The sequence below is a fragment of the Ruditapes philippinarum genome, unplaced genomic scaffold, assembly GCF_026571515.1.
Source record: "Ruditapes philippinarum isolate M1 unplaced genomic scaffold, ASM2657151v2 ctg1219_1_1_1_1, whole genome shotgun sequence".
Lineage (NCBI taxonomy): Eukaryota > Metazoa > Mollusca > Bivalvia > Venerida > Veneridae > Ruditapes > Ruditapes philippinarum.
Genome location: NW_026855121.1, coordinates 84,165 through 109,043, shown reverse-complemented (window position 1 = coordinate 109,043; position 24,879 = coordinate 84,165). Strand labels below are relative to the sequence as shown.

The 24,879-nt window shown below is 33.5% G+C and overlaps 1 protein-coding gene across 4 annotated transcripts in view; it reads left to right on the top strand.

Annotated features, from left to right (window-relative positions):
- The window catches only part of LOC132742156 (autism susceptibility gene 2 protein-like), a 141,747-nt gene that overhangs the window by 66,316 nt on the left and 50,552 nt on the right, over positions 1–24,879 (top strand). For all 4 annotated transcript variants that reach the window (XM_060730487.1, XM_060730486.1, XM_060730485.1 and 1 more), the window contains exons 3-5: positions 2,965–3,108; positions 7,409–7,444; positions 10,703–10,729. In XM_060730487.1, the coding sequence (XP_060586470.1) occupies positions 2,965–3,108; positions 7,409–7,444; positions 10,703–10,729 (207 nt within the window). The remainder of the gene's footprint in view (positions 1–2,964; positions 3,109–7,408; positions 7,445–10,702; positions 10,730–24,879) is intronic.

Sequence of the window (24,879 nt, the reverse complement as noted above, 5' to 3'; positions counted from 1 at the left end):
ATTCCCATATCTATTGCTCACAAATTCCCGTATCAATTACAGATTCACATATCTATTGGTCAAAGATTCACATATCTATTGTTCAAAGATTCACATATTTATTGCTCATTGATTCACATATCTATTGGTCAAAGATTCACATATCTATTGCTCACAGATTTCCATATCTGTTGGTCAATTTAGTTTCCCATATCTATTGCTCACAAATTCCCATATCAATCACAGATTCACATATCTATTGGTCAAAGATTCACATATCTATTGGTCCAAGATTCACATATTTATTGCTCATTGATTCACATATCTATTGGTCAAAGATTCACATATCTATTGGTCAAAGATTCACATATCTATTGGTCAAAGATTCACATATTTATTGCTCATTGATTCACATATCTATTGGTCAAAGATTCACATATCTATTGGTCAAAGATTCACATATCTATTGGTCAAAGATTCACATATCTATTGGTCAAAGATTAGAATAACTGTAAGTGACAGATTTCCATACAGATTCCTTTATACAAATTCCCCCACATATGTGAACTCATTTTTATCTACAAAATAAAAATGTACTGAATCATAAAAATATGAAAAGAAAAGAGAATATTTAATTACTTGTGATTTTCTTGATGTGATATTGTAACACATAATGTGATATCTTCAAACGTTTACTGTATTACATCGATGTTTGCTGTCAATGGTATTAATTTCAGTGATACCCTCTATGATTGAGCCACGTCTCCTTGAGGAAAATATTTATCTTAAGGTGATTGAATTGACAGGACGATAGTTTGTTTCTTTAGTTATCTCCTATTGAATAGCCGCAGATTTATAGCTCTCAATGATACAAGAGTTGCAATCAAGTTACGATAATTACATGCCATGTCTTATCGGTAAAACACATTTCGGCCCAGCGACCGAACCGGAGAGAAATTAATAGTCAATATACGGTTTTTATGTCTGTCAAATGTAGTCGTAAAACTTACATCAAATTTTCTTTATCTGTCCCGCCAAGTTTTATAATGCTCCCTACTCACTATATTTTCCTTTTATGTACGGAACAATTGCCGACTTTATGTGGGGGTATCTTTTACATCGTTCCAGAATGTAATCAGGTGCTGATTATTGCCGGACTCTTTTGTTGTTTGTTTAATATTACCAGTCAAGTTTTTGAATATGGGAGGTGTGTAGACAATTATAACGGTTTCCGGTTAAATTAATTTGATGTTAAAAATAAAATTTACTTTATTGTTGTAGATATTGCTATTTGGTTAATTTTATTGAATTACAGAAAGATACGTTCTCCTCTGATGTTGTGAATGCTTATTAAATTTAGACTGTTAAAAAGTTGTTTATTGAGTAAGATAATGTAGGTTAAGATCGAAGACTTAAACTGCATGCCGCTGAACTTGGTCTGTAGATTTTGAGAAAATTCTTTCATGCAAGGAAGTTGTCAAGGGTCGAAGGGATACATTAGAAATCATGATATATTGCCTGGGCCGTTTTTTAGCCCATCTGTTTCGAAGAAGAAGTCGAGCTATTATGATTGCTGCGGTTTCGATGTCATTGTTGGATTTGACATTTTTGTATTCAAAACATCCTGAAGTTATCAACATGAAACTTGGAATATTCCATGCTTATTGTGACAAGCAGCAGTTGTATACAATAAGGGGCATAATTCTGAAAGAAATATTGATAGGGTTATGCCCCTTTGTAACAGAATTTTTAACAAATGATCATTAACACTGCATGCAGTGCTCTTTTTTGTCTTGTACAGTTACTAGAAAAAACATATAGTTTTTTCCCAATTAAGAAGCATAAAATTCCCAATTTTTAGTCTGCTCTTTGGTTGTTTATTTTCATCAAAAGGGAAACCCTTAAATTACATATGCAAAAAATTATAAATTCCATGTCTATCAGTTGAAGTTATTCTTTATTCATTATGTTTTCAGTAGTTTCTATTAGTTAGAATTCAACAATTCCCATATTTTTACATTATCAGTTCTGATAATGTTGAAGGCATTCCAAATATGTACTATTTTCCTGAACAGTTAAATATTTTTCAGTTACCATTACCTCATATTTGGTATTGTCGTAATTTATATGATGTTTAATATAAGTATTGAAATTTTCATTATCAGGGAAAGCTGATGTGTTTATTTGATTCACAACTTCGGAATATATTAATTTTACTTTTATAAGTCACATTTAAGTCATGTATTTTACTATTATTAGTCATAGTATGTAGTTAAAAGAAAACGGAAGACAACGTGCTCTTTAAGCAATGCTGTCTTAAATCCAGGGAAGAAGAAAAATGTAAAACTGTACGAGTAATGTAACATTGTAAGTTTGGAGAAATAATGGGAGAATAAAAACTTCTCGGCAACCTGACATTAACTGCCTCTTTATTCCATTTTCCCTCGGCATTATCGAGATCTATTGTGATTATATTCCGGCTCCCGTTAGAGACATCATTATTCATAGACGTATAAACGCAAACAATTCATCTATTCAGCCATGTTTCATTATTGTATGAAAATAGATAGGGATCTCGGGAGGGTTACGTCTGACAAAAACGATATTGATGATAAATTGGTCCCGGTCAAAGCTTAGAACATCGGATATCAGCAGACTACATGAAAGTATATTCATTTTGATTTTCGCGACAGATTAAAAATTGTTTTAATCGTATATTCCAACAGATATTATATGTGTATACTGATGATACTGACAGCTGATATTTGTATAAATTAATTTTTTTTTTTTTTTTACGTCCATAAAGACAAGGAGATATTATTTCCATCAATGCACGCTAAATTAAACTGCTTTGCATTCATGGTCGACTATAATCGTCCGTGTTCAGAATTTTAGGATTTTTGTACCTAATGATTTGTACAAAGTTGTAATTTAAAAATTGAATACAACAACCAGAGGTTTTATATCTTGCTTTTTTATTTGCAGACACAAACCAACCTGTCTAAGTCAAAGAAACATAACAATAGTGCCGCGGACAGCGAGTCCAGCGGCGAGACCACCGATCATTTGGATACCAGTAACCTTATATTAAATGGACCAAAGAAAACCATTTCTCGGCGATTCAGTGATGTAAGTAAAATCTTGTACTATGATGCGTTATTGTTTTATCAGTCCAAAATCAACAAGCCAAAAAATTGCAGAGAAAAAGTTACTCGCATAAATTATATTGTTATCCTGTTGCAGTAATGATACAACTGGTACAACTCATTCTTAATGTGACAGTGTTACCTGTCTAAGCGCAATTTTAGCATAGATTATGTGTAGAACCAAATCATTTTCATGCAATCTGAATAGACTTGATCTTGTTTTCATACCGGTTCTCTAATTTCATTTAAAAATTCCTAAAATTAACCCTTAACCTGCTGAATTTTTGTAATGGACTTGCCAGACTTTTAAATCTTTTAAACAGTCTAAAACTTTACTAGTTACAAAAATTAGCCAGCTAGCAACAGTATCGAGTCTGGACAAACTCCACTGATCACAGTGCTTGCTAATGCCTGGCTATACAATTATATTGATGGCAATGGTCAAGCACTTTCGATGGTTCCAAATTTTAAACTGGACGAGTCTCATAGTCCTTCTTGTTTACATGCGCTTAAACTAAAATCCCCCTATTTTTGGTCAAATCCCTGCTTTTTCAAGCCAAATCCTCCAATTTTGGTGTATAACACAAATTTATAGTTGGAAAAGACTTTACACAAATTTATTGTTAGCTAGACTGGCGGTGTTGCCGTTCGCAAACTTGTTATGTTATAAGATGATCATGTCCAATATGGGTGTCAGAGATTGTGATCATTATGTTAACATGGCCTACTTGTGAACTGATTGTTGTAAGGTGACCAGGGACTGATAGTTTATCAGATATCGGTAAGAGTTTATCAGATATCGGTAAGATATAAAGAATGATTATACTGATATCCCTATCTTCAATGTGTCTAAATTAAAATTGTTTTAAGTGGAAGGGGAATGATGGTGGTTATTTTACATGGAATATGTATGGGATAGGTAATTTGTCTAGTACATTGTATGATAATGATGAATTTATAAGATAACAACCTCATGTTTGTGTTGTTGATGTGATTTTAAATTACCACCATATATATTGAAAGGTCAGTAACTTTTTATATGCCCTTGTATCATTCATTTATGCATTCTCATACCTTTTGTGCCTACAGAAAAGTAGCTCTTGACTCATGTGTGTATCTGATTACTTATCAAGTAATTTGACAACTTGCAGGCCCACCATTTTAGCAAACAAAAATGAGAAAAAGTGATTTTATATATAGTTTGCTGCAAATCAGAAAATTGTAATTGTCATCCAGTCTTCCCTCCAGAGTTTGTCAGAAGGAATACGAAGCCTTCTCACTAGAGGTCTTATTAAAGGCTTACATTAGACTGAGTTACAGACCAAGGTCTGGTGGTGTTGTTGGTATTTTACCCTCGTGTTAAATAACGGCAGTAAGTCACTTTGAAATCACCAGAGCACAGTTCAGCCATTTCATTCATGGGCATGTGCAAGGAACCGAACTGAACCTTCTGTACATGCCAGCAGCATAATTATGTACAGTCGAGACTGCCTTAGCGACCCCCTGATTTTAACGACTCCCTGTCTTATCCGACCTTGTTTCAGTCCTCCCAACGTATTTTCCTATATAAATGGTCTGAATTAAACGACTCCCTGTCATATGTGACAAGCGACCCTAATTATCTGGTCCCAATGCATTGCTTTGTCTGATTTAAACGACTTTCACACCTTTTAATTGTCCGTTAATCAGATAAATAATACCTGTTTTAACACCCAGAGAGACAAAATAATTAAGTCCAATTATAATCCAGTAGTCAGTACTCTTCAAAACAAACTCTACACACCTCTGATTACATGTACATATGCAGGTGTCAAGTGACGTAGCGTCTGGAGTGTCCGTAGCGTCTGATGCAATCGATTTGTGTTAACAAATTGAGGTCACAGGTGTAATGAACTGAGTAAACTGGATTAAAAAATTATGGAGTTCCAACGGATGATTTTTTTTAGGCAGAATATTTTTTTATTTTACCTTTCTTATAATGGCTGCATGGATAATACGGAAAAATGTTGATACCAGACTAATATGGATATGTTTTTAAAAGTATGATATTTATTTATGCATCAAATTCAAGTTAATTTTGTACCATAATGATTCAATATTAAACTAATACAAAAAAAATTTTTTTTATATGATATACATACTATTATATATACAGGGATTCTTATTTTATTTACATAAAATATTTAAAGTACCTATGTGTATTTGCAATTGGTTAGATATTATTCCTTCACACAGTTATACAGTATATATGTTAAGTCACAATGATATATAGACAGATAGATTGTATTTAAATTTAAATTTTCTATGAGACTGTATTAAGAGACTCCCTGTCATATGTGACCTTTTTCTCAAGATCCTTTGGAGAGTCACATATGACAGTCTCGACTGTACATTACAAATGACCCTAGAAAGGATTTTATGATCAGTCAAAACAAAAGTGACCTGCACTGTCTGGGAATTGAACTTAAAATGTCAAAACAATTTCAATGTTAAAAAATGTTTTACAAATAAGGAATACTTAAAGACAATCAACATCATATTTACTATTCGGAACACCTTGCCAATAATCAACAATCATCTCGGAAATGACATAGATTAATAATTTCTACCATGTGACAATTAATGGAAAGAGGGTGTAGTCTGTGTTTAATGAGTAACAAATATAATAATTTATTTGACATCCTTTGTAAAATATAGTCAGTCTTATTTGTGGCATAATCAGTATTAATTTATAAAATATATATTTACCATTTAAAACTGAAAATATATTTAGCATGTCTAAGCCAATTAAAACTTGTCTACATGTACAAAAATTTAGACTCGTAATTAATATTATGGATGAGCCAAGTCTGTAAAAGATGATATGAATATTATAATGTTTCACGTTATTTTAACTTTCATGACCAGACATGCTGAAAATAAAAAGAAAGCAATAAAAAACTTTGACAACATAAAAAACAACAACAAAAAAACATTACAAGAATATGAAAACTCATAAAAACATTTTACCAAAAAATAATAAGATGGAAAGCAAAAATAAAAACACAACAGTATAAAAAACTCCCAACCAGACAGCTCTTCTCAAACTAATGCCATCAGTCATAAAACCACACAGGGACTTTACTGAAGGCCAAGAAAAATACAATTAAGATATGTATCTTTGGGTTAAATAAAAATTATAAAAAAAACTGTATAATAACATAATAATAATTATAGTAAGTCATAAAATTCAAGGATAATTTTTTAAGCCTTTCACTACTAAAACATGCACACACAAAAACGTCAATGATGAAAGAGACATTATTAAAATACAAAGGTAGTTATTGTTGTATGGAGAAATTACCTCAATTTCAAATTAAATATGATTTATTCTACCATTAAGCTTCCTTAATGGTAGCCAGACAAATTTGTCATTTCGTTGACAGATATGATTTAACGGGGTCTTGCCTGGCTGACATTTTCGCTTCAAATTTTCTTATAAACTTAATGTTATTTACATTTTCATAAAATATCAAAATGAACAATGACAAATTAATGTGGAGCTAGCAGTGCATAAATAAACATATAAGTTAATAGGTTCCAATTTATTTGAGATATGCATTGAAATGTTTAGATTGAATTTAACATAATTTATACATAGAAATAAAAACAGGAAAAAAACCAAAAACAACAAAAAGCCCGATTTGTAAAGTGTTACAAGAAGCTTAAAAATAGGTTGGTTGGGTTTTACATGGCATTTTCACTGTAGACGCCATCTGATGACTTTCCAGCTTTACTCACCGTGGAGAAAGACCTCAGGTGACACCCCCACCCCTTGCATTACTTTTTTAGGTGGAAACGGGCACCTGAGTAGAACCACTGACTTTCCATAACCTAGCAGGATAGCTTCTTCACATGAAAAATCAAAAATCTCTTGGGGGTGGGGGGGGGGATTCGAACCTACATCAGTGAGAGGCAAGTGGTTTGAAGTCAACAACCTTAATCACTCGGCCACAGACATTCAATTTACAAATAAGTAAACCACATAATTATGGTTAAGCCCCTAAGCCATTTAACTGCTGAATTAGTGTAATAGCTCTGTCTGGACTGGCTAAGACTCCTTATTTTAAGTATTAAATAAGAAAAATTGAGCTACCAACAGTATAGAGCCTTGTCGAACTTCACAATGGATACTGGCTCCATACTCAGGTGGCAAAGGCTAATCACTTTCATTTCTTGCAGGTTACGGGTTAAAGTCATAATAAAGGTATAATTTATGATATGTTTTTGTTTTTCTATTTTAGGTGAGTACAAGGTCAAGCTCTGGAGCCGGATATTTGGTAAGTATAAAAATCAAAAAAATTATAAACATAAAAAATTAATACATCCTTCTATAACACCGGCCTCCATGACCCGATGGGGAAGTTTATTTTCGGTCTGCCATTAACTTATTTGCTTATGGTTTGATTCCCGCAGAAGAGATTGAATTTTAGGAAAATGGAGAATTTTTTCAATATAGCTTACAGAATGTCCGTTGTTTCTAACCGTGAACTCTTACACGCTTGAAAAAAAACGCTCAAATTTGGCAACACCAAGGCAGGGTTATTCTCTTCTTTGATAAGATGGGAAAAATCGCAATGTTCCCCCGATGCTGTAACCATGTTACTTATAATCAAGTTAATATCATTTTAATCATAGAAGAAATGAATAGTAGATTTTAACTTTTGAAGTATTTGACACAAGAGATCAATACATTTGAAAAGAGTGTGCGGCCATTTTTCCATCAGCAGTGTCAGGATCATTGACGCATCAGCTGTTTTAAATGAAGATGAAACCTGTTTATGTTGCGTCGCCCTTGCTAAACATATCAAATGGAAACATGAATATGGGATAGACTTAATAATATCATTCAATATCACTTACAGGGAATATATTAAAATGGGATATCTATTAAGGCAATTCAGTGTAACAAAATAACATTTTAAAATGTTAATTTACTTGTATTCAAGCCAGTTCGATGTGAATACATCAAAATTTTATTCTGTTTCCTATGGACAAAAATCTTAAGAATTGGCGATGACACCTTTTCAACAGTTTTCACGGGAAATTAGTCTTTTCTTTCCATTTCGTTGGTGGCGTTTTAACGTTTAAACTCGACACATGTTCACTTTCCCTAAATATTCTTCTTGGTCTGTATTTCATTAGCGGGGGTCCCATAATCCTTTATTGACATATGGAGAAAGAACACTGACGATGATTCTGATGAAATATTTAAGGGATTTAATTTTATCATTAAATGTATAGTTAATGAAAGAAGCATGAATTATTCTTTAAAAAATAATCCCAATATATAAGATATATTTTGCACATACAAGAGAAACTTTCATTCATGGGAGAATAAACATGTGCTCTCTTGTTTAACCTGAAAAAGGAAAAAACCCGGATGATTTTGATTAAAATTATCATGTTAAAAGAATAATTGCATGTGAATTTTGATAAAGGGGGTATGAATAACAGAAATAGATGAATCAGCATGAATTTTATGAAGAGCAGATCATGAGAACTGTGGATCAAAATTTCATAATGATATAGGCGCTGTGGAAGATCCGGTGTTCTACTTGGGCCAATATTCAATCTCGGGTATTTGATTGGTCAGAAACCAGTGCAGAATGTGCACTGACCAATGAAAATCTTGATATCTCAGAAAATATATTCATAACCAGGAGGCCTGCTGGTTTCAATAATGCACTGATGCCTGCACCAGGTGCCTTTCTACCAGTAAGACTAGGAATTGGTCACAGTATTGAAGTGACAAGCTCTCCCTCCTCCAAAATGTCCTACAGTGTTGTAGTGACAAAACTTCCCTCCTCCGTGTTGAAGTGACAAGCCCTCCTTCCTCCAACCTGTCCTACAGTGTTGAAGTGACAAGCCCTCCCTCCTCCAACCTGTCCTACAGTGTTGAAATGACAAGCCCTCCCTCCTCCAAACTGTCCTACAGTGTTGAAGTGACAAGCCCTCCATTCTCCAACCTGTCTTACAGTGTTGAAGTGACAAGCCCTCCATTCTCCAACCTGTCTTACAGTGTTGAAGTGACAAGCCCTCACTCCTCCAAACTGTCCTACAGTGTTGAAGTGACAAGCCCTCCATTCTCCAAACTGTCCTACAGTGTTGAAGTGACAAGCCCTCCTTCCTCCAACCTGTCCTACAGTGTTGAAGTGATAAGCCCTCCATTCTCCAACCTGTCATACAGTGTTAAAGTGACAAGTCCTCCTGCCTCCAACCTGTTGTTCATTGTTGTAGTGACAAGACTTCCCTCCTTCAACCTGTCCTACAGTTTTAAAGTGACAAGACTTCCCTCCTCCAACCTGTCTTACAGTGTTAAAGTGACAAGTCCTCCTGCCTCCAACCTGTTCAACATTGTTGTAGTGACAAGACTTCCCTCCTCCAACCTGTCCTACAGTTTTAAAGTGACAAGCCCTCCCGCCCCCAACCTTTCCTACAGTGTTGTAGTGACAAGACTCCCCTCCTCCAACCTGTCCTACAGTGTTAAAGTGATAAGTCCTCCTGCCTCCAACCTGTTCTACATTGTTGAAATGACAAGCCCTCCCTCCTGCAATCTAGCCTACTGTACAGTGATGAAGTGACAAGCCCACTCTCCTCCAAACTGTCCTACAGTGTTGAAATAACAAGCCCTCCATTCTCCAACTTATCCTACAGTGGTGAAGTGACAAGCCCTCCTTCCCTCCAACCTGTCCTACAGTGTTGAAGTGACAAGCCCTCCCTCCTCCAACCTGTCCTACAGTGTTGAAGTGACAAAGCCCTTCTTCCTCCAACCTGTCCTACAGTGTTGAAGTGACAAGCCCTCCCTCCTCCAACCTGTCCTACAGTGTTGAAGTGACAAGCCCTCCTTCCTCCAACCTGTCTACAGTGTTGAAGTGACAAGCCCTCCTTCCTCCAACCTGTCCTACAGTGTTGAAGTGACAAGCCCTCCATTCTATAACCTGTCCTACAGTGTTGAAGTGACAAGCCCTCCTTCCTCCAACCTGTCCTACAGTGTTGAAGTGACAAGCCCTTCTTCCTCCAACCTGTCCTACAGTGTTGAAGTGACAAGCCCTCCATTCTATAACCTGTCCTACAGTGTTGAAGTGACAAGCCCTCCCTCCTCGAACCTGTCCTATAGTGTAAATGACAAGCCCTCATTCAAAACTGTTCTATGTAAAGTAAGGAAGAAATACTCGTTTGATTCTCTTACTTCAGCTTTTTGTTTATTCAGCATTATTGTTTAAAGCTGTTTAATTATATCATCAGAAAATGTGCCTGTCTCTATTGTTTCATACTTTGTTTGACTCGCACTACCAAATTTCATGTGGTCTTTCACTTAGATTCCTTACACTGAGACATTCTGTTCTGTACTTATTTCCTGTAATTTCTCTGTTATAATTGATGTAACAAAAGTTAATGTATTAAAAATATTATTTCCTGTTATGTCTCAATAATTATTTGATGTTTTAAAAATTTCATATCGTAAATGTACCTATTTCCTGTAATTTCTCTGTAAATATATGATGTTTCAAAGAAAGTTATCTTATTTTTTTCAGTGTGATAGTGAAAGTGGTGATGAAAGGGTAAGTCCTATTGACTTCTTCTATATTGCCTTTTATTTTCATGGCTTATAGGTTAGTGAGTAATTCAACTGTGATTGAAAGAAAAAGACAACGAAAGCTGTGAAAAATGTGATACTTTTGGTTACAGGTTCATCAAAGTCAGAATAGGTTACAATGGAATACAATAATAGTTATTGTAGCCAATCAGAAGTGCTGATGTATTGTTGTTAGCCAATCAGAATTCCTGATGTATTTTTATTAGCCAATCAGAAAAGAGATAATGAAGTTAGAACTTGTTTAGCTCTTACATGGGTGAGAAGTGGGGTAATGGGTGGGGGTCGTAGAAAATCATCATATCATCATCTTGTGTCTAGTCCATCACCCAATTAATTAAAGGTGAACAACTCTATATAATAGGTCAAATTTTTAAAGTCTATAACATATTGCCATGGAAAATTGTTTTTTCATATGAATTTCAATAATAGTAAAAAATTGCATCATAGTTCTAAGAAAATGTAATGTTTTTCTAAAGATGGCTGCTCTTTAAATGTAGATCACTGACCATATTTGAGGTGTAGCCTCCATTTTAATACTCTGTACATATTTTTATTTTCCCTAAGACCTTTTTTAAAAGATAAAAACAACTTACTGCAGATTTTATATTTTGGCTAGAACCTCTTGTTCACTAATTTGTAACTGGCGGCAGTAAGTGTTTTGAATTATATTTGATGGATTTATTGCTTCCCATGCTTTTAAATGACAAATGATCTCTCACTACGACACTGATTAAAGCAATTACTCAAAATGAAATTGTTTTCTTTTTTCGTTAACTTCATTTTAAATTGGTGGAAATTAGGAGTTAAATCAGATATGCCTCTGAAGTAATTCATACATGTCAGCCCACTTGACATTAAGTGTTTACATTCAAAATAAGCTTATGTTTACCTGGGGGGTGATCCACATAAACGCATTGAAACCACAAGTGTTTCAGTAATATCATTATCAACATGGATGGGAAATTCTACCTTCAAGTACAGATTTGTTTATAACCTTGTTGCATTGATATGATTTTCATCGCCCATAACTCAAATTACCACAACAATTAAAGCGAGAAGAGTTTAAAGAGTGCAAACCGGATTAGCCGATTTTTCTCCTTTTTTACGGTGAGCTTCGCTGTAATTATTTGGCGTCAAGGTGTTGAAAGGGGCCATTGAAAGTATTTCTGTCACCCATTTTTCGTCTCTTGACACGTTGCCACACAATTAGTGTGTGTGTTTACTCGAGCGTGGCGAAGGACTGCAGATACTTGACAAACGACGGTGGCTATCATATAACCTATTATTTGTATTACTTCTAATTTAGATCGGCCTTTGGTCTTTAGTTGATACTATCGGCAATATTAACTACGCCAGGTTTTATTCAAGTTTTTGTGAAATGCAGTCTTCCGTGCAGATAGCTTTTCATACCCCTTGAAGGCACAAAGAAGTTTAATATCGTGTGACCTCGTATTGGATCGTTTGATCAACTCATGGATAGTGAGAAAACTCGGCACAGTGTTTGTTGTTGTTTTAACACTGCGGAATAACATAAGGAGTATGTCGGAGAAATTTTAACATGTTTACGTATTTTGAAAGGTTTTATGATACATTTTTAATGTGAAATTAATAATAAAAAAAAGACAAAATAAAAAACCCAACAAAGAAACCCTGTGTGTTTTGGATATAATTTTCATGAAGTTTATAAATGTAGTTGGATAGTAAACTTTGCGGTTGTTGGATTAAAGTGATTGTATATAAATAGTGTTCCATTTTCCACGGTGGGAATAAATTTCAATGTAAATTGTGGAGTGATATTTCAAATTTTGAAAAAAATCTAGAGATATTACAGTGTTATTATATGAACATTTGAATGGAAACAAGTGGTGTAATGTAAGTATGACAACTAAGTATAAGTTTTTCAGTTTCGTTTACCACTTGAAAGAAATGTGGTTTTTACTTCTTTATGGATTTTTGCGGTTTCTCAGCCTTTTCCTCGTATATTGCAGCATAATGCATTTTCATGAACGTTTTGTATTTTATAGCTTCAAACATTGTGTTTTTGTTCAAGATAAATTTTTTTCTCGGCTGTTAATGAATGATAAAGGATATTTTGAGAATTTGTGAAGATTTTATTTTTCGTATTTTAAGGTTTAATGTGTTTTAAGGAATTCTCTTCAGGGAATTAAAGATATTCGGTGATCAAGATTCAATAAAAGTGAAATTAAAACAGTATTTAAAAAACAGACTCCTTTTACTTCTAAGTAAGGGCGGTGCATTGAATTTAATAAATGAAAAAATTTTAAATCAAGTGGGACTTTGAATAAATTTTTAAAACATAGATAAAAAGCTACTTTTTAATGTTTAATTTAAGGGATAAATTTTTTTAAAATTTTAGTTTAATATTTCCCTTCAAAATAATTTGATATTTCATTATTTATTCGAAATGCATGTTGTTAAATTAAAAAAGCCTTGATGAGTCATATTTACATTTTCATTTTGTGTATTCAATTTGGCAGCATTTCTGTGAAGGGTTGTAAACATACATTATTATTTTCTGATGGAAAATATCTCTTTATTATGAGATCGGCAATAAAAATATTACACTTGCAGTAAGAATGGGCCGTAAAAATGTTTGTTTTTGGTGTTAAAAGGCATTACTGTTTACTCACTTCTGTATTATTTCATGGGCTTGTGTACATTGTCCTGGTTACTCCTTAATGTCAATACAGAGAAAGTATTGTTTATGTAAAGCTAAGAGAAAATTCTTAATGGTTTAAGGTCAAAATATTTTAGGCATTAAGATATATGTGAAAATTGAATATTTCGATACTAGAATGATGCAAGGCTTTTTATTGATGTCATGTGACATCACCATATTTCAGTTCTTCACTCCGGATCCATGTGACATAACCTTAGTTTAATTCAGGGTGGATTTGTTAGACATGTTTGATCACCATATTTCAGTTATACTTTAGGCGAAATTCATTTTTGTCATAATTAAATTAGTTGTTGCGAATGAAACATTAATATTTTTCAAAACAGAGTGTCTTCCTTCCAAGCCTTTTCAAGCATAGCTCTATGAAATCACTTAAATCGCTTTGGGTTCAAAACCTTACTCTGTCATGTGAGGAAGCTTAATTGCTGAAGATTATTGTATTACCAAGGTTATCTGCCCTTGCCAGATTATAATGATAATAATAAAGTGCAGGATCAGCCAATGAAGCTTTTGAATTAAACTGCCATGTGACTGAAAACACAAGAACGTTACTTCTTTCTGCAGCCATTGAACTTCACTCAAAAGTTCAGGTTTAATAAATATTCGCCTATTCACAGTACAAAATGTTTTAAACTTAAGATATCTACTTGATTTCTGACACACATTTTTCTTGTGGTGTAGAATATATTGTCAAATTCTGCATGTGGTTTACCACTAGGTGGCAGCTCAGCCAGTGGTTGTTAAGGTTTAGGAAGTTGGAAGGCAAATAATAAATTTCCGGGGATTTTTTGTTTTGATGTGTTTCTGTATAAGAACTTGAATAAATGATTCATATCCATGTGAATGATATTCCCCCAATAAGCAAGTTTATTGTAACTTTAATGTAATCTAAGACATTAAGCTGTGTGTAAAACATAGTTACAGAGTTAAGTTGGACTGCATCTAGGTACTTAAGATTGCCACTAGTGTTCTCGTGCTTATCACGTGACTCCCAACTCACCGATTTTTCATGCCATTTTTTCACAAGCACTATATATGTCCAGTTCATGCCAGTTTGGTTTCATAGAATATTATATGCTTTAACACGACATGTTTAATTGTGAAATATGTCAATAAAGTTATTAGGACACGGAGATATACTGAAAAGATAAAAGCTTATACCTGTCAGTGGTAGGAATGATGATTTTAAAAAGTAAAGTTGAACAATAATTTATGCTAAATCATGCTCCTAATGCATTCTGGGTAGTGAATAACTTTAATAAGCTTAACGCATACATGTAAAACAACTTCATAAACCTCTTTATTGACTGAACTGGTACTTAAAAAAATTAGTGTCGCCACTTCATATTTCGCTCACAAAATAATTGCACGCCATTGGTATAAATGCATAATTTAAATATACATAATAGTTAGTTCAAGTGGGTTTTTAAACTGGACTTTGGTTAATCCACTTCAAGGAATTACGAAGCATTAAGCAGGCATGATAGTGTTCCGATTGAGTAACCGATAGTCATAAGTCGCAAGAGGTCACTACTGACCTTTTAAGTCTCGGTAATACTATAATGGGAGAGCTTTAAAGATTTTAAAGTGTTATGAAGTGTCGATGTTAAGAGGATAGATTAAACAGATGTTTTGATCATGCATTAGTTTACACTTCTTGTGACCACAAAATCTGTGTGACCACAGGTATGGTCATCTGACAAAAGGTGTTTATTTGAAAAAAGAACGATACAGAAAACGAGATTATTAAGAGAAGAGTTAGTGCATGGAATGATAATGAATTAACAGCCTATAGCAATAAAGATGTTATCGTTGATGTTATTTTGATGATTATAATACTTTATGAAAGTTATGTGCAAAAGATAATGCAATACAACAAGACATTATGTCCCAGTTAACCTTTCTGAAATGATAACTGAGCCAAATTTAGAACCGCAAGTAAACAATTCTGAAATGATATCTGAAAAAAATTAGGAATCTGAAGTGCACCTTTCTGAAGTGATAACTGAACTTGAAGTAAACCTGTCTAAAATCATAATTAAAACCAAATTTGGAATGATAACTGAACCATTTTTTTCAGAGATCTGAAGGGGTGCATGATGCTATGAAAAGGGTTACCTTATTGGTGCCAATATTATAGATCTTATTAACCATCTGTTATTAGTTTGTTTCCATAATCTTAAAAATGAAGTGTGATTTACGATGGGTACCTACTGATAAGTCAAGAGGTTTTTTTAAGAAATAAAAAAAATCTTGAAGTACTGAATAGGTTCTCTTATCACTTACTGAAAGTACTCAATAGATTCTTCAAGCACCCTGAATTTGTTAGTGAAAGTACTGAATAGATGCTTCAAGCACCAGGAATATTTTACTGAAAGTACTGAATAGGTGCTTCAATGTCCCTGAATTTGTTACAATGCTTCAATCACCCTGAATTTGTTACAATGCTTCAACCACCCTGAATTTGTTACAATGCTTCAATCACCCTGAATTTGTTACAATGCTTCAATCACCCTGAATTTGTTACAATGCTTCAATCACCCTGAATTTGTTACAATGCTTCAATCACCCTGAATTTGTTACTAGATGCTTCAATTGTTTGTACTGAGAGTACTGAATAGATTCTTCTACATTAGTTGGCATGAATAAACTTAACTGCTTGGTTTATAGCATTTGTTTTTTGCGACGGACGCGCCCTCAGGCGCGTTCAGAGCTAAGTCATCTACATGGGATTTCGTCTGCTACACTCGCGCAAAGTGTCCTCTACCGATTAACAGCCCAAGAAAAAGTACATGAATTTGATCCTTTAAAACTCCCATACTATGTCGGGATATCTTAAAATCTTCCATATTTAGCCTTTTCAATTTCAAATTAAGTTATCCAAGTTAAAATATGGACGTATATGATTGATAAAAACGTTGTAGTCCCGTAGTATTATTGCGCAATTATGCAAATTACTGCCGAAACGATTTACCGCTGTCGAAAAAAGTAGGACAGCAAATTATACTATAATAAAGGTGTAAGCTCTGAGTTCCAAGAAATTATTAGTAGGAAATAAATATTTCTACATTATACAAAACATTATTATTAACAAATCAAAAGTTTTTTGGACTCTAGAATAACTCGCGCATTAATAAAAGAAGAACTATTTTCGTGACTCATACCGCGGGTTTAGCTGAATATTCAGCAGTTATTAATAAATTAGATACATTTTCTAGGTCACGATATGAGTTAACCTTCGCTATTCTAAAAATAGATTCTGCTTTACCTGTGCTGATTTTCGGACAGTACGGAGTACACATTATACATGTTATAAACCAGCGGATACTTACTTTGTTCACATGCAATACTTTTACATATTCTATACAATTGTAAGAAGCAAACAAGTTGAAAATGTAATTTAATGTGAAAATTAAAAGGACAACTAAACACTATAGTGCTTTTAAAAAAATTGTGACATTTAGATTAAAATAAAAACGATGTGCTCTGGCCCTTGCAAATAAAAAAAATCTAAAAAATACGGTGACTATTAATTGCTGATGATTTTAACCAAAAATATTTTTAATGAGACGTACATATCCAAAAGAAATAAAAATACAAATGACTTATATTTTATTGTCTATATGCCCACTATGTTAAAACACGAAGCAATTCTAAATAACATTCTTACATGTATAATCACGGATTTATCCGTGGTATAATGTATTATGCTTGAAGTCTATTTGCATGGTTTTATTTTAGAAATATGTCGTTGAAAGTTTTTTTTCCATTTACATATCATTTCTTGGAATAAATCGATAATGACACTGATTTACAAGTTTGACCAGGGTTTTAGGCATATATTTCATTCTGCTTGAAAGTAGAAAATCTGGATTATATCAGATTGGGACACAAAATATATTGCTCCTTGTATGGAACAAATTTTCTCTGTTATATATTTTGTGTTTTATTTTTTTTCTAAAAAAAACCCAAAATGTCTCCCCAGTTGCATGTCCGTCGCATTCAGTGCTGCAGCACTTTGATCTACCTTTGTCAACAGCTGTAATGATATTGTATTTGCAAAAATAGAAATCCATCACATTAACAAAGTCTAAAAAAAGAGAGCTGCATTAATGCTTTTTGTAACAGTTTATTCCAGATGTTACATAGTATTACATTTTCTTCACATTTTCGCTGTCAAATGTGTGTTGGTTTTTTCCACGGTGTTGCAAAATGGCAAAACAAATATGCATTATTCATAGGTTTGTGAATAATGACATTCCAGTTGCCTTGTGCTAATGTATTCCCACATTTTATTTCTATCCATTGACATTTAAAGTTGTGTACGAAATATTGGCTGATTATGTGACCATTCTGGCATATTGCTAGAAAATTTACCGGATTTCATTTTGGAGATATAAAATTTAGCTTTTAAACTGTATTAGCTTTTAAACTGTTGTAAGTACATTTTTTTTCCTTTTAACTAAATCATTAACGTTTTTTTTTCAGATGCATGAACACTAAGGTCACTCAATTGCTCCAAGGTTACAATGAGGGTCACTCAATATTGAATTTCTAATTCTCTGTATGCTTCATGTTCAGTTAAAGGTTTAAAGTTATTTTTCTTGCTGGCAGCAACAGATTCTATCTATGTAACCCGCAGTGCAGACCAACATCAGCCGGCACATGTGTGCTGCTTCATCATGAATTGCACTGTTTGCTTAGTCTGTACATATTTTGTTGAAATTTTCCCTTAAAATTAGGAATGGTTGAGTGCAGATTAAAAGATTGGCAGGTCCATTTAAGATATTTAGCATAGTAAGGGTTAAGAAATGTTGAAACGGTGCCATTGGAGGAGATACTTAATAATAAATAGGTCATTTAGTCTTTGTTTTCATGTAATTTAAATGGCAAGATATATATAAATATATACATACTCAAACTAGGTAAGTTCCATTACAGCAGCTGCACACCTCTTGTATAGACACTGCAAGTTCTGGTATTTGTCATTTAAGTAAAACTTTCATCAAGTCGGGGACCTTAATTGATGGAGAAGTCCTTTACTGCCATATACGTTTGCGAAGAAAATCAAATTATTGGTGAGAGTTTGGCATGTAATAAGACACGCTTTTGGGATATAGTATGGAAGAAGACATCAAAGTGCTTGGAAAAAGCTGAAATAGAATTGCGCCTAAATTTGATTTGGGGCGAAGAAAATTTCCCCCGAGTGCATAATTTGTACGGAGTTACAGTGGAAGCTTGTTGGCAGACCTGTATTAATTGTCATTTTCCACACCAAAGGAAAACGTGGCGATAATTGTGGAAAAGCCTCTCTATAACTTCGCTTCATTTGCCGCTTGGGGATTCGTGAGGGGTTTTAACCATTAACATTTCATAACCAATTTTGCTTTTTACCAATTTAGACAGTTTATGCTCACAGAGGGCCGCGTTAATGAAATTCTATCGTTCCCAAGATGCTATGAATATGATATAGTACTTTAACGCTCTTATTAGCTGTTTTATGCTCAAATATGCCCGTTTCTACTCTGGTAAGGTGTTTTGAGCTCTCCATTTTCTTTTGAAGTGAAAAATGTTTTTTGGTACGTAATGCATAAATTTAGAAGATGAAAGAGGCCATGCTTTATTAGATTGATCTTATCAAGCTTTGTAAATCGTTTTGAGAAGATAATGGATTTTTTTTTTGTTAACACGTTTAGATTTTTTCCATCTCTATATTTTTTTAGTGTTCGGATGATTATACGTTTGAAGTGGTGGTTTGAAATGTAAGAACTGGTGTTTACGATTTAAAACGATGTCCTCGATTTGTTATGAAGATTGTATGATTTGATCAAGCCTGTAGGGTCCGAAAAGCCTATAATTGTATAGTATAATTGTTAAAATCGTGACTAGGTGTACAATTATGCTTGTCAGACCCACGTCTCTAGAAATGGTGTCTTATATGATTTGTCAGACGTGTTATTAGCCAAGTGGCAATTATAGTAAATTGGGATAAATTGGCAAAAGGGGCGTGGATCTAAGAATCCAGTTCTGTGTAATCATATTTAATTTGTATCTCCATATGATAGTCTTTGCCAGCGGGGGAACTGTAATTTTTCCCTATTATAACTGGTGGCCTATTATCTGAGAATGCACCTCGCAAAAAGCTGCATAATTCCCGTAATTTGTCACTCTCGATTATAGTAATTGAAAGATCTGCATCTTTTAGGCCCATGTCTTACGTCATTTGTATTTTTCGTGCAGATATTCAGATATGTCTGTTATTTGCAGAAGTAAATGGAAAGTGATTTCGTGGATATTATAAAGGGGATTACATCTTAGGCTAAAGTACTGGTGTGCGCCATTCTAATTTGTGAACATTTTGAAGTTTTGTTAAATTAAGTAATTAAATTAATTTATTTTGAACTGTAAAAGTTCTTACAGAGATTGCATCGAAAACTCAAATTTAATCAACCCCCCACCCCCCAACTCCACCCGACCGCACAGCAAAACGTCAAAATCCACTGCAACTCTAGTGACACAAGAACCCCACCCCATAGACTAGACAGTACCACAACAGCCAGAAGGTGAAAGACAAGGTTTTTATATCCCCCCTTTTTGACTGTGGTAGGAGATTGCAGGTTGACTGGTGTATTTTAATCAGCTAATATCTCTTAAAGGTACTTTTTTTGCAGAAATGTAGGCCATACAAGACTAACCATTGTAAAAATTTTGACTTCAATAACCTAGGGATGATCTTAAAAAGTGAACTAAATTTTTTTTTTTCAATATATTACTACTATAAATCAATTTAAAAGATCTATAATAGAGGTGAGCTGTTAAAGCCAGGATCACATGGTTAATTAAACTACTATCTCTAATAGGCAATTTTCATATTTGCACCATTTAACTAGGCGCTGAACATTATTTATACCAGTAATTATCATCTCGTAAAAGGTATTTCATAGAAATTACTTTTTCTTTTTGATGTATGGCGAAAGTGCTAAATGGTATTGAAAGTTTTTCTAATGGTTTTGACTGCAGCCGTTGGGAGCCGTTTGTATACGTTAAATATACACAAACATAGCCATGTTTGCTTTCACTTTGATCTATTGATAGTAAGGCTGCGTCGTTTCAGATGATTGTATCCAAATGGGAAATACCAGTATATGGGGGGAAAATAGATTTTTTTTTTCGGTTCTTTATTACTTGACAAATGAAGGGTTTGTGTATTTTGTGGTTGACGCTAGTCATTTAACAAAGTCATCAAGTTCTGTCAATATTTCTGAAAGCCTATGTACAATAAAGCTATAATAGACGCTTATTGACAGTTTATCACCTGCTAATTGGCCCCCGTTTTGTATGTCGAAATTCGGTAAATATAGTAAGTAATTCAAAATAGCCTATTTGTTATGGTCGTCTATCAGAGTAGGCCTTTCCTATTTGATCAACTCTTTAGTTAACCGTTCTTTCTGAGTGTATGATAAATAAACGGTGAAAAAAGTTTTCTTTTGCGGCCTTTATTATATATTCTATAAGGATTATAAACCTCATGGTATGTATTCAAGTAAGTTACTTTTTTTGCTGGTGTAGAATAAGGGCTTGTAAAATTACGTAGTCGAGTACAATGATAATTTAGGGTGAATGAGTAGGAAAACAATTTCCAACATTAGGACTTACTGATATGTTGTAAAATGTTGCAAGAAATTTTGTTAATTTCTCGGGAAAATTTAACTAGATACCAGTCTGTACGTACGTTGCTGTTTTTGATTGAGATCAAAGCTTTTAGAGCTTATGCTAGGTATATTTATCTTAATGAATTTTTCTTATTTTATCCGGACAAAATCAGCCCATCATATTTAAATTTTTAAGACTGGGCTTGACTAAGGTGATAGGCTACAAAGCAAAGCAAAGTTTTTTTTTTTTGCTCCTTGCTTCTTTTTTCCTCCAGACTGTACCATTTAGTAATTTTTTTAGCTTCGGTTGACCAATAAAAATTGTTTTAGTTTTAGTAACAAATATTAGATTATAAAGATTAATTTGAGATTAGGGAGATTTAAATAGAGTCCGTCTTAGAGTAATGTAATATTGATAAAGATTTACTGTTGTGGTGACAGTGGGTGAAATATTTTGCCAATTTTTTGTCAAGTGTAAGTATTTGATTTGTTGACATTATGTCATACAGTCACACTTCTGTCTAGACAGTTTTGATTGGGTCACATTATGTCATATGACCTTTGGAGATAAATTTTGATTGGGTCACATTGCGTCACATGACCTTTTTTGAATTTTTAAAGAAATTATACAGATATGAAGTGAATGGTGAGGTAAAAGAGCATATTATTAAGATTTTTTTTTTTTTTACAGAAAAAACTTGTAAAGAAAAAATACTAAAATATTAAAACCTGTTTAATTTTAAGTTACACGCTTATGCTGACTTTATAGACCTAGGCAGTCTTAAACAGTAGGTTCGGTTATGAATCAAACTTGCAAAACTGTTAAGTCGCCTTTTGACCTTTATCAAGTGTATTGCAGCCAACTCATCAACAACAAAAACAACAAATTAAGAAAGATGGCACCATGTTTCAACGTTCCTTGCTTCTCTATTTTAACACAATCTTCTCATTTGTAGTCTAGGCTTTCTTTTCGTATTATTTATTGAATTAGATTACTGGGCTAATGCTGCTGAATAATTCCGCGAGATGTCTGAAACATCGTTTGACCTCGCCTAAGTAGATTTTCCATAAATAGATTAGAAGTTCTTAGCCTTTTCAATTTGATTTTGCCTAATTGAATAACTATATTTTTGTGCTTTTCTATTCTTTGATTAGGGAAAAGGGTATTGAAAAGTCTTCAAAAGTGGAAATATTGCTAATCTCCATTCATGTTTGCACTTCTAGTAAATTTAATGAAAAAGTAACTTTAGTGTTGTGTTGAGTTATGGCAATACTGTTTGTGACATGACAGTGTTATTATTATTGTGTGATGACAATTAATGATTTATTGTGACACTGTACTCTGTAGAGAAATAATGGTGTTGTGTTGAGTTATGAAAATGGCAGTTTAAATTTGTTAAGATATACATTATTGTGTATTATTGAGTTCTGACAATGGCAGTGTTAAATTTGTTAAGATATACATAATGGTGTAGAGTAGAGTTATGATAATGTTGGTGTTTTGTTAAGATGAGAGTATACAACTGGTGATGTAGTGTTGTGTTATGACAATGTTATATAGTGATATGATAGAACTAAAAGCCCACCAACAGAATCAAGAGAAAAAATTCTCTATAATAAGCCAAAGTACTATAGCTCTATTTTAAAGGTCACTGTCAGACAATGCTTTAAGCATCTTATTTCATGTGGCACACTCAGAAATGATATGACTAAATAGATATAGATTTTATACAATGATCTCTTCCAGTATTAATGGATCTATCTAATTTTTATGGCTTTTGATCCACGCGGGAATCAAAACCTGTCATTTTACAGGCTAATATGCTTATTATAGGGACAATGCCGGAGAATATGACAAGATTATACAAACTCATTTTTTTGCGGAAATTTGTTATTCAGTATTTTCGCTGAATGTAAAGGGGGGAAAAAATTGAATGTATAGGCTGTTGCTTTATAGAGATATTGTCTTACTCCATTTAAAGAATTTAAACATTTTAAGAATTAAACAATTTAGCATAGTTGTTTATAAAGTATTATAAGTCAGGATGCTAAGTCAGGGGGTACATAAAACATGTCAGCATGGCATAGGTTATTTTTTTTAGTAAAATTTTGTAAGGGTTTTGAAAGGAAGTTGCTGCAGTGTTTTTGTTTGGTTGTTTGAGGCAGAGTATGTTAAGATGATTAGATCTTTAGATTTAAACAAATGACTTTTAAGTCCTGTTTTTGTTTTAAACTGCTTGTGGCAATAAGACCTTGTTACCAGTGTCAGGGGAGGCCACTTTACCTTTGTTGCCAGTTTAAGGGGAAGTCACCTTGCCTTTGTTACTAGTGTATGGTGAGGCCACCTTGTCTTTGTTACCAATTGTAGGGGAAGCCACTTTGCATTTTTACCAGTATAAGGGGAGGCCAACTTGCCTTTGTTACCAGTATAAGGGGAGACCACCTTGCTCATCATTCTATGCTCTTTAATATTAGCATTTGAATATCAAAATATAATAAATCAACAAGTCACAGCAAAACAAGGCCATTATACAATTTATAGTAACTGATCCAACAGTTAAAGATTAACTTTATATTGATGTGAAAAATAATGATAATGTTTGATGTCTAAATCTGTCAACAAAAGAGGTCTCCGCGGAAAGTTAAGATGCTGATTTAAGATGCTGATCGGATCAGAGGAAATCTTGTTAGGACTGATGTGAATAAACGTTGGTTCTAGTAACTTGTGTGTGATGTGACATTTTTGCGTACTCTGATGTAGAATTAACATGAGATCGGTATTCTGGGAAATCAATTTATTACTTTAATTGCGCTATTGTGAGCAACCTATCAATCAATTAGTATAACATGTGACACACAGGAAATTGCATTTTATCAAAGGAGAAAACGGGCTGACTCCACGCAACTTTAAAATCACCGTCCCTGGAAAGGTTTGGAAAAATATATTTAGATAGAGAATCTGTTGATTTTATCAATAAAGACAGAAAAGAAAATTGAAATGGAGGAAATTCTGAATTATAGAATTTTGTGTTTGCATGACTGTATAGAGTATCCAAAAACAATAACAACAACAACAGAACGATAACAGTAATAAAAATGTCAGCACCTCATTTCAATAATGAATATTTATAAAGTTTGGAATACTTTATGTGGTAATAAAAATTACAATTATTTTACAAGCACTTTTCTGAATCACTGTCTGCTTTTATGATACAATATGATGGGAGCTATAAAGAAATGGTGTTTTGTATTAAAATCAAAACCGTTTTAAAATCGAAAATCTCAAAGTCAAGATTTTGTTAAAGTCTGTCACTGATTCATTGGAAATTTTCACATTGTAGTCGTTTCTAGAAGTAGAACGGAACAAAAAATTATTTAAAAATGTACAAGCGACCCGATAATTGGACGATTGTCTGATTTGACAGTCTCGCGAAATATTTCATTTTGCGCTTACTGACATCTCAATGTCCCATGATACCAGTATAATAGCCAATAAACAATCTAGTTACTTATTAATAGGTTTTCCCCGATGGAGATTTTCTAGAATCAGAGAGATCGGAATAGATCAATATTTCTTTGTGAATCCATGAATTGATGTCTGCAGAGTTCTCCTATCCTCCGTCATTAACTGTCAACGTTTGCTCGGGTTATTGCGGGGTATTGTAGCGGATAGGAAAGACAATTTAATTGGACGTTTTTATTGAAAAATGTTTATTGGGAATTGAAAGGGTCAAAATGTATTTCGGTTTTAACTGGTGCGCAGAA